The sequence below is a fragment of the Alosa sapidissima genome, chromosome 6 (assembly GCF_018492685.1).
Source record: "Alosa sapidissima isolate fAloSap1 chromosome 6, fAloSap1.pri, whole genome shotgun sequence".
Classification (NCBI taxonomy): Eukaryota; Metazoa; Chordata; class Actinopteri; order Clupeiformes; family Clupeidae; genus Alosa; species Alosa sapidissima.
Genome location: NC_055962.1, coordinates 25,889,682 through 25,901,330, shown reverse-complemented (window position 1 = coordinate 25,901,330; position 11,649 = coordinate 25,889,682). Strand labels below are relative to the sequence as shown.

At 43.0% G+C, this 11,649-nt stretch overlaps 1 protein-coding gene across 1 annotated transcript in view; it reads left to right on the top strand.

Annotated features, from left to right (window-relative positions):
* The window catches only part of sh3bgrl2 (SH3 domain binding glutamate-rich protein like 2), a 17,783-nt gene extending 7,714 nt beyond the window's left edge, over nucleotides 1-10,069 (top strand). The window contains exons 2-4 of the mRNA XM_042095526.1: nucleotides 1,301-1,486; nucleotides 6,124-6,204; nucleotides 8,157-10,069. Coding sequence (XP_041951460.1) covers nucleotides 1,301-1,486; nucleotides 6,124-6,204; nucleotides 8,157-8,171 — 282 coding nt within the window. The 3' untranslated portion in view covers nucleotides 8,172-10,069. The remainder of the gene's footprint in view (nucleotides 1-1,300; nucleotides 1,487-6,123; nucleotides 6,205-8,156) is intronic.
* Nucleotides 10,070-11,649: the final 1,580 nt, after the last annotated feature.

Below are 11,649 nucleotides of genomic sequence, written 5' to 3'. Positions count from 1 at the left end.
CCTGACAGAAATCAATGTTGTAACATAACACTGACCCTCCACATGCACACTTAAGTATACACATATGCATGCATGGAGATACACACACACACTCACATGCACACAGACACAAATGTGCATAAAGGCCAACACACACACACACACACACACACACACACACACACATTTGGGTAAGGATTACTCTAAAAGAATCTCGTGCCACCAGAGATGCAGTTGTGTATCAGTGTGTGCTTGTGTTTGTGTGTGTGTGTGTGTGCGTGAGTGAATGAGTGTGTGTGCTGGGTGTTAGTGTGTGTGCAATGTGAAACAGCGTCTGTTATATGTGTGTGTTGTGTTAGTGTGTGTGCATGACTAAAAGTGTGTGGTTGTGTTAGTGTGTGTGCATGAGCAAATGTGTGTGGTTGTGTTAGTGTGTGCAGTGTAAAACTGAGTGTGGTTGTGTTAGTGTGTGTGAAATTGTGTGTGTTGTGTTAGTGTGTGTGCAGTGTGAAATTGTGTGTTATATGTGTGTGTTGTGTTAGTGTGTGTGCAGTGTGAAATTGTGTGTTATATGTGTGTGTTGTGTTACTGGTGAATAAGGAGGGGATAATGCTGATCGTGCTGATCGTCATTGACCTTCATTGACACACATACTGTATGCAGTCTATGAAAGAGAGAGACACACACACACACACACACACACACACACACACATACTGTATGCAGTCTATGAGAGAGATACACACACACACACACACACACACACACACACACACACACACACACACACACAAATAGCCCTGTATGATTACATGCTAAAGTGAGGGACTGATCATGACCGTAAGGAAGGCTTTGTCAGAGAGAGGGAGGAGGGGGGAGGGGGGGTGGTCTCTCAAGTCACGTCAGCCGGAGCCCAGCAGACACAGAAATAACATTCATCACACACCATGATGAAGTTCATAAACCACAAAATATGAATGACATATGAATGTTCATATCCAGTATATTTTGAACAAGGCTATCTTCTTGCACACTCTATGCAGAAAAATAAGTAGTGGCACACATTACACAAGAATATTATAATAACTTAGAATATTATAATATAAAATATCTAAAGACGTGTGCAGTTTACTAACTTCTGTTTTTGCTGTGAATGTACTTCGCAGGGCACTGAGTGTGTTTTTATAGAAAGTTCTTCTGCTGCACGGTGGTGCTGTTTTATGGAAACGCTGTCCATTGCAAGCCAAATATACACTTTCAATTATCTTAAAAGGTCTGACTTGATCAAATCTCATCCTCTCTCTCCATCTCCTGCCCGTAGGTGAAAAAGAGGCAGCAGGCGATCGTGGGCTTCCTGGAGGCGAATCGGATTTTGTTTGAGGAAGTAGACATCACCATGCTGGAGAACGAGAGGCAGTGGATGTACCGGAACATTCCGCAGGAGAAGCACCCTGAGAAGGGCAACCCCATGCCCCCGCAGATCTTTAACGGACAGGAGTACTGTGGGGTACGTTTTATACAGTGTACACACACACACACACACACACACACACACACACACACACACACGCACACATGCACACACATGCATGCACACAGGGCCGCTATTAGGCAGTGAAAAGTTAGGACAATTCCACACACACACACACACACACACACACACACACACACACGAGCATGCACACACATGCATGCATGCACACAGGGCCGCTATTAGGCAGTGAAAAGTTAGGACAATTCCACACACACACACACACTGATATCTAGAGTCTGCTATTTAAGGGTCCTTTCCCAGAGGGAGCATTAGCAGGCTCTACACTGTACTGAACCTTTCCTCTACACCTCTGGGTCACATGTTTACATGTTCAGGGATGGAGTATGAAGCATGGGCTTTTTTTCTGAGGGAAAAATGCACACCTCTCTTACGTGTGCAGAGAGGCATAACAGGGCTTCTCTTGTTTAGAAATGTTTAGCCTTTTCAAAAACTGCTCACACATTGGTCTATGGGTGTAGGTGTACATTTGAATACTAGTGAACAGTACTGTAAGTTGTTGTTGATCATATTATTTTTTTAGTAACAGTGGTCATGTGGTGCAATCTATTAATTAATTAAATGGATGAATTCATGTGCATTCTGTTAATTCATTTCTACGTAGCCTACACAAACTGTGCAGTTTTGAACATTAAAAAACAGTTTACTTAAACTACTACAAAATAGTCTCCGGTTCTGCTCCCACCTACTTGGAAGCCCTCATACAGACATACACTACCTCCAGACCGCTGCGCTCCTCAGAGAAACGACGTCTAGCTCTACCACTGGTACGCTCAGGCCAATCCAAACTTTTCTCATCTGTTGTTCCTCATTGGTGGAACGCACTGCCAGTTCCTACAAGGGCAGGGACATCCCTCTCCATTTTCAAAAAACTCCTGAAGACCCAGCTCTTCAGAGAACATCTCCTCTCATAGCACTACTTACAACTAGTCTTGCTGATCCTAGCACTTACCACCTGTCTTGAACTGACACTCAACAGCACTCACTGATGCACTTATTCTTACTGTACTCTACCTTTTTTTAAATGGTCCTAGAATTGTTGAGAGAATTGCTTTAAAACTTAAACTGTTTACCATGTTATTAGTCGCTTTGGTTAATAATGTGTCAGCCAAATGTAATGTAATGACTTAGGCCAGAGACTTTCTAATGAGGAGACACAGCACTCAAAAAATCCTCCATAGAAATGCATGGGGGTCAATATGGCCGTTGTCTACACATACCCCACCCCTTCCTCGGCAAAACGTCGACATGTGAATACATTGAGCCAATCATGTGGTGTTATGTGAATACATTGAGCCAATCATATGGTGTGTTGTGAAGACATCTTCCCAATCATGTGTTGTGAACTCGCCGCTAGAGCAAGATTGGTGTCGTGAAGCCTTGCGCACGCACATTTCTGCTGAATCGGATTCCCGACGAGTGCCCAAAAAGCGTTGCTATATGGCCGCCGAGGGACTTGCCTAAAAGGACTTTGCTTAGGCCTGTTACTTTGAGAAGGAGCATAGGCCACTGACCCTGGCCAAAATGACAGTTTGGCACCCAACATTAACCAGTGCATTTTCAGTTTTGTCATTTGATCATTGTCCTGATCTAGGCTGATTCTAGGCCGAGTTTTTTCTGATGTGATGTAAGCGCGAGTGTCATGTCATGTGTTTCCAATGGGGGTGCATCGTCGTTGCCGTAGCCTGCATAGACTATGAAGAAGCACTTCAACATGTGTGTGAGCCTTGCGTTCTCAACTGCGCCAATGTTGCTTGTGTAGACTATAAACCAGGCCTTTGACTCACTGAGTCTGTGTTCTATCCATCATTTGAGTTAAGGCCTTTGTACACTGAGTCCATGCAGATTCGGACAATTGACCTGATAAATAAATAAATAAATAAATAAAACAATGTGAAATTCCGTATTTTAGTATAAATAAAGGCCTTTACCATACATGGGTTTGTTTGCTCCCCTTGTAAACCATGTTGATTAGATGAAGTTTGAAGACACTTTGGATTGCTTGCGTATGCTTCTAGCATGATTACTTTAGTGAAGCAATCTGTTTGTCACTGTTTAAATATTTTGTCATCCTCTCTGATGTGTGTAGTGTTGCCAAACACACTGTTGAGGGTCATCTGATTCTCCACTGATGTGTGTAGTGTGGCCAAACACACTGTTAAGGGTCATCTGATTCTCCACTGATGTGTGTAGTGTGGCCAAACACACTGTTGAGGGTCATCTAATTCTCCACTGATGTGTGTAGTGTGGCCAAACACACTGTTGAGGGTCATCTGATCTCATCTCCACTGATGTTTCTCAGGTCCACTGGTACCCACTGAAACTTGAAACTTGAAGAGGTGCATCCAGTTATGCCTGCATGTACTGTGTGTGTGTGTGTGTGTGTGGTGGAGGGGGGGCGTATGTATGCATGTGTGTGTGAGTGTGTACGACCATATCGCGCACACACACACACACTATAATACACAAAGAGTTAGATGGGTGTGTGTGTGTGTGTGTGTGTGTCTGCATGTGTGTGTTTTATTTTGAATGTGTGTGTGAGATTCCAGTGAGCGTACTACTGATGGTTTGTGAATGGGCACAGCCTGCATTAGGCCGCATGCGTCTCATTGAGCGTGCATGCCCTGCCGTAATCCTGCCGAAATCCCATCAATCTCTTAAAGAGATTACACACACCAACTCTATCTCTCCCCTTCCTCCACCAATAGAAACGGCATCATCTATATCCTTTGGTCATGCCTACTCCGCAGGAGCCAATCACAGCAAAGCAGAGGCAGAGGCAGATTCTGATCCTAATTGTCCATCAAACATAAGATGTGTGTTGTTGCATTGTGTTTAATGCAGAGGCCATAGATGTATTTATCCATAAAGAGTAGGACTGACCTGTATGTGGGGTTATAATATATACAGGTGAACTGTATGTGGGGTTTTAGTATGTACAAGTGAACTGTATGTGGGGTTTTAGTATATACAGGTGAACTGTATGTGGGGTTTTAGTATGTACAGGTGAACTCTAGTAGAGGTAGATCTAGTAGAGAGCAGTGTTTCTTGATCTGAACTGAATGGGGCACAGTCACATTGAACTAGTTTGACCCTCTAGTAGTAGTCCCTGTGTGTATCTGTGTGCACACTTGTGTGTGTGTGTGTGTGTGTGCACATACGTGTGTGCATGGTTGTGTGTTGTGAATGTGCATGTGTGTGTGTGTGTGTGTGAGTATGTTAGAGTATAGAGAGTATAGAGGTGTGTGTGTGTTTATTTTACACAGTCTATGGTGTTTGTACAGGACACAGTATAGATGACTGACAGTACTTGTCCGTCATCCTCATTTTAAAGGTGCCCTGCCACACATATTTCATTACTTTGTGGTAATGTCTGAAGTTCTACCAGGGACATTTTTTGTGGAAAACATGCCTTGGTTACTTTCAAGCCATTCTAGCGTGGTATAGAAAGCTTGCCGGAAGACTCTATTTGCGCCAGTGCTCATTAATATTCAATGAGCTAAGCTGCTTGACTCTGATTGGCTAACAGCTAGTCGGTTTCGTCCATAACATAATAGTCGTTATCAACTAATTTTAGCTTCATGGCATGAACTTAGCTTGGCTAGCGAGTGCTAGCATTGTCCAAATGGGCATAAATAAAACCTGCTAGGCTAGCGAGTGCATTAAACCTGTATAACATAACACTTTCTTGAGTTGACAATAACGTTTTACTTACGGACTGAGCACTGGTCGTAGACTGCCGCGATGGTAGCAGTTATCAACTAATTTTAGCTTCATGGCATGAACTTAGCTTGGCTAGCGAGTGCTAGCATTGTCCAAATGGGGATGAATAAAACCTGCTAGGCTAGCAAATGCATTAAACCTGTATAACATAGCACTTCTTGAGTTGACAATAACGTTTTATTTACGGACTGGGCACTAGTCGTAGACTGCCGCAATTGTAGCCTACTGCTCCAGGCTTCAACAGCAACCTTTTTGCAAAGCCTGTGGCATTGTTCCAAAAAATAAACTGAAGGCATTTGATCCTCAAGTCTGGGTTCTTGGGCAAAATGCATTGTTGAAGTTCTATTCGTGCATAGCACACAAACCCGTTGACATTCAGCCATCCTTGCATACGAAAACTGTAAACGAGCTAAACGAATTTTGTGGGCACGGTCTCAACTGGGCAAGCTCATGAATAGTAATGAGCTTAATCAATTTCACGGCAAACTGAAGAGCTTTTGCAATTGGCCTGATTTCTCCGCTTATTTCTTTTCAGTGGCTAGAGCTGACAGAGGAGGTAGCTGTTCATTTTCACATTCACGACATAACACAAACAGATATGTAATATAACATATTTAAAAAATACAAGTAAAAACGGTTTTGTGTGGCAGGGCACCTTTAATCAGCAGTCCCATGTTACCTCCTCAAATCTGACCGTTTATACAGGGATGACAGACCAGTAGGTAGAGAGAGGGATGACTGGGATTAGTAATCCACTGGGATTTGGGTGAATCCACATACAGTGGTACAGTATATGGTTTTGTGTTTATTATTCTGCTACTGTACAGCCTTGTGGTCTGATTGCAGACTCTCTATATCTCTTTTGACAGGACTATGAGGATTTCTTCCAATCGAAGGAGAATAACACTGTGTTTTCATTCCTGGGACTCAACTCCCACCCCTCAGTGAAGGTACTGGTGTGTGTGTGTGTGTGTGTGTGTGTGTGTGTGTGTGTGTGTGTGTGTGTGTGTGTGTGTGTGTGTGTTCATATACTCACACACACACACATATAGGCACACCTCACACTCACTCATCCCATTTCTATGAGTGTTATCTACTGTCTGATAAAAACTGCTGCAACTCTATTACACACACAATCAGCAATTTAGGGGTCAAACTGTCTTCATCTCCGAGTACCCACTCCAGACCAATATCACCCCACCTCCACTCGATAAAACCAATACAACTCCCTCCAATGTCCAGAATCAACCCACTCATCCAGCAGCCAGTCTTCTTCTTCTTCTTCTTCTTCTTCTTCTTCCTCTTCTTCCTCCCTGCAAGTCAGTCTATGGCTCCTCTTAGTAAAACACCCGTGGCTCTCCAAATTAAACACATTCTTCCGATTGCCACTCCCTCGTTTTCTTCTTTTTTCCCCTTTTCTCTTCTTGTCTTTCCCCCTCTTCTCTGGGAGTGAGTCTGCATCCCCTTTAATGATGTGAGACTGCAGGGACAGAGCTCTGGGAGTGAGCATCTAATCTAATCTGATTACCTCTGGACGACTGCGTCTCTGCCTGTCTGTCGTCTAGCTCCCAATCAATACTCATTTGGGACATTTCATTCTCTCATGAGCAACGTCCTCAGTGGGCAATCAGACCGGGGATTCTACCATGACCAGTGGTAACTGAGGAGATGATGAAAGACGATTGTCGACTGTGACCGTGACAAAAAACGAAAAACATTGATGTCGAATGTTGATGTTGTTGACAAACAAATGTTGAAGTCGCTGATTATTTGCCATTGTCTCCGTTGACAGGAAGAATTAACTATAATTAATTTAATCTAATCTTGCCCAAGTGTCCCTGTTCTTGAGACACATGTATGAGGAAGGAGATGGGGACGTGGGGGGGTTCAGAACCATCTAAATCATCTTAAAGCTGCAGTTGGCAAGAATTCAGTACCATCTAAATCATCTTAAAGCTGCAGTTGGCAAGAATTTTTTGATCATATTTACTGAAACCGACACTATGCTCCGACAGAACAACATAAATCAGCCGGTTTTAGAAAAAAACCCGCACTTCTACCTCTACATAGAGCCTGTTATTTGTTTTGCAAAAATCCACAGCTCCCGGTTTTTCTGGTCCAGTCAGAGTAGGGCTGTGTGAGATCTGACTGTCAATCACAGTCTGGTGCACTGACAAGCACAAACTCGATGAGAGGGTGCTCGCGTGGTAGTAGGGGAGGGTGTGAGAGTTGTAAACATTGAAATGTTTTGTCCCCTCAATCTGTCAGACTTGCCAACTGCAGCTTTAAGCTACTGGGACCTTGAATTTCCCCTTCATATCAATAAAGTATCTATCTATCTATCTATCTATCTAGAAAGGACAGGTGTAAATAGGTTTCAGCAGAACCATCTAGAAAGGACATGTGGACCCCTAATAGCCCATAGACTATAAGTAGGTTTCAGGCTGATGTAGGTGGGATTTCACATTTGTCTCCTTGGGATTTGTCATGATAAACTCCCCAAACAAAAATGATGTGGGTCTTCCATATGTAAGTCACTCACTACACAAATAAAAATCAGTGTTCAGATCATTAAATGTATTCATTGATGATTGATTGAATGAAATGTATTCATTGATCATTGCAACTAATTATCTACACCTACAACACAGTACAGCATACTGTTGCTTTAGGTTTCAGAATGTTGCTGAATTTATTTAACTGTGCCTTATAAATAGTGCATATTGTTGCTTTAAGTTATTGAAGGAGTTGAAAGAGGGAGTAGTAAACATGTGCTGTATGTCTCTTGTGTTGTTTGTTGATCTTGTGATTAGGGGGCTACAAGGTTGTCCGTGTGGTTGTGTGGTGGAGCTTCACTTATCCACCTGTTTGTTTGTTTGTTTGTTTGTTTTTTGTTCGACAGGAATCCGAATCATAAGCGTTGCCATGGAAGAGTGTGTGGATAGAATTGTGCCGCATCACTTCCTGTTTCGGGGGATCTCACCCAGACCACACTGAAGCCTTGCCAAATGATGATGCTGTCCACACACACACACACACACACACACGCAGACACATACACACAGACACTTACGCAGACACATATACACACACACACATACGCATATACACAGACACACACACACACACACAGACAACTGCGGCAACAGAGGAGTTTGGCCCTCAACAATAGACACTTATCTTTTTTTGTCTTTTGTATGACTTGTATACTTGTGACCGGTGGGATGTAGCTGATATTATCTATGCTCAAATATTAGACTATAATGTGGCTTCAGAGAGGGAAGTAGGATGACGTGTGTGTGTGTGTGTGTGTGTGGTCGTGTGGTCAAGTTCAGAATTCTATCTGTTTCACTGACAAACAGAATATATGATTAACCTGCCGTGCAGGTCTCTGTTTGAATGTGTCCGCGTGTCTGTCCACACACACACACACACCCGGACACTAACAAACACACAACGCTTTGTGTGTGTGTGTATGTGGGTGTGTGAGTGAGAGAGAGTGTGTGTGTGATAGATTTTATCTGGGTTCAATGAGGGTCAAGTCTAGAGTGATGATAAGTAAGGCATGAAGACCTCCATGTTTTGTCGTGTTGTTTTCGATGTCACTCTCTAACTGTTAATGTCAGATATGCCGTTACGTTCCAGGAACTGTGAAGTGATGAATATTGTGTCCCCTCGCTTTACTCCGAAAGGCCTTGTCAAGAATGACTGAAATGATTGACAGCCTTAAATCTCTGTATACTGTATCTCTCCTCTCTCGTTCCTTCTGCCTCTTCTTTTTTGTAAATATTTGTCTGAACTACATCCATTTTCGTGCTGTGTGTCTGCTGTCTGTCTGCTTGCCTGTCATTAGTGTTGAAATTGAAGAATTTATTTTCCTCTTTTAACTCTCTTCTTAGTGGTTCTTTTCTCTCTCTCTCTCTCTCAGGCGGTTAATCACATGTAGCATGAAACACTATAGTTTGGACATTATTTGGACATCTGCTTTGTCTGCCCCCTCCCACCCCCCCAACACACACACTCACACACGCATATTCGCTCACCTTATGTGGATTAAACGGGTGGTTTTTCCTGGATGGAATAGGAGTCACATGTTCTTTGACCTCAGATTAGTGTGGCAGACAGAGTCACTGCTTTCCATTATATGTCCCCATCTCTCTCTCACTCTGCTCCCCCTCTCTCTCTCTCTATTTCTCTCTCCCTACCTACCCCCTCTCTCTCCATCTGTCCCCCCACTCTTTATCCCTATTCATTCTTTACTTCCATCTCTCTTTTATTCTTTTCATCTCATCGCTACTTCCATCCCTTCCACCCTTCTGTGATCCTCTCGGCCTTCTCTCTCTCTCTCTCTCTCTCTCTCTGTTTTTCTCTTATTAAATTATCATGGGTGGATGAGCTCCTCATTCATGTTTGCACTTGACTGACACACACATACAGAACTCTCCCTCGTCATCTCTCTCTCTCTCTCTCTCTATCCCTCTATTCCTATTCCTTCATCTCAAAGGCAGTCGCTCTCGCTCTCTCTCTCTCTCACTCCCTCTGTAGAGCTTTCACCCCTCTCTCACTCCCTGCCCCTTTATGTCTCTTTCTTTTCCTGTCTTCATGTCTCTCTCCCTTCCTCTCTCTCTCTTATCTCTTCTACCCATCCAGCCTTTCCATCATACTCCTCTTTTCTTCCTCACTTGTTAAACTGCAGATTAGCCAAACGCCCCCTGGTGGCCACTGACCGTCATGCTGATTAAGATGCAAACTATTTTTCATCACAGAAGAAGTATGAAATATTGTATTGTTTTGTAAATAAACAGTATATGCCTGCCCGCCGTGGGTCAGTTCTTTGCTCAGTGAAGCTGCGTCTGGCAGACTTCTGGACCCTCATGGTTTGTTTACATTGGCACTGATGTGAGAATGACCCCCAGGTGTTACCAGGTGTTATGTGAATGCAACCAAGTCCTCTTGGAAATTCAATGAAGACAGAAGGAATGGATCTGATCTCTCATTGGTAGATGGGCCATATGCTCGGAAGGCTCTTAAGCTGGCTCATTTATTTCCGGTCGAGGCAGGTGTGATTTTAATGCAACTTCTTGTTGATGTAATTAGTGTGTACACGGACCTGGTTGGGTGTTGCACCTAGTGAATCAGCATGTTACGTTGTTGAATGATTTATGCGTGTGTTAAAGTTGTTATTATTGGGCAAACAAGATATTCAGTGTCGGAGTGAAGATGTTAGGAGCAGAATATAACAGAAGATGCCGTTACAACACAGTTAACGCTCCAAATAAATGAGCTGGCTGAGGAGCCTTCCGTGCATATGGTCTATTGAGTAAAAAGCATAGAAGAGAAACTAGATCAACTGAATGGTATAGCGTCTGAAGAACACAGAAGAGAAACTAGATCAACTGAATGGTAAGTGTCTGAAGAACATAGCATACTCAGAACATATAAGTATATGAAGGGTTCAGATGCAAAAGCCTCTAAATGCCACCTATGTCAAAAATGAGATAAAGATGGTGAGGGGATGCTCTCCACACATAGTATACGCTAATCAAATAATTTAACTTCTAAACCCACTAAATACCACTCTCTTCCTGGTCTGAAATATCGATTTATAGGCAAAAACCTATAGGAGCCTGAATTTAAATGCTCATTTAAAAGAAAAGTGGTCAGACGGATTTAGAGGGTTTTGCATCTGAACTCTTCATATATACTCTTTGTTTTTACAATTTAGTCTTTTTGCATTTATCCCAATCCGTGAATTAGTGAAACACACACTAATCCCGGCGCAGTGAGCTGCCTGCATCAACAGCGGCGCTCGGGGAGCAGTGAGGGGTTAGGTGCCTTGCTCAAGGGCACTTCAGCCGTGCCTACTGGTCGGGGTTCGAACCGGCAATCCTCCGGTTACAAGTCCGAGGTGCTAACCAGTAGGCCACGGCTGCCCCAAGAACATAGCATACTCAGCAATGTCAATTGCACTAATGATGTGACATCATGATGTATCTGCTTGTCTTGTTGCAAGTAGCAACTGTAGATTTCATTGATGATTAGACTGTCTTCGTTATTGGCCTGAAGTGGGAACGAGCAATATCGATTTAAAATTACCGTCATGACATTCCATGTGTTGAGCATTCACAACTATCTTCTTAGCCACAAGTCACAACAGTTGACAGTCTTGAGAACCATGCAAACACATAAAAGTAAAACTTAATCCTGAGCATCATCAGCGATTTGCTCTTCTTGCTCGCCTGTGGTTTGAACTTGGACTTTCTCCATGCTTGATCTTGTTCTAGATGTGAACTGTCTACGTTTCAGTATATTTGTAAATATGTCATCACCTACATCTTTAATATTGCAGGATAACAAAAACATTTTATCATGGAGAGGAATTCTACCAGTACATC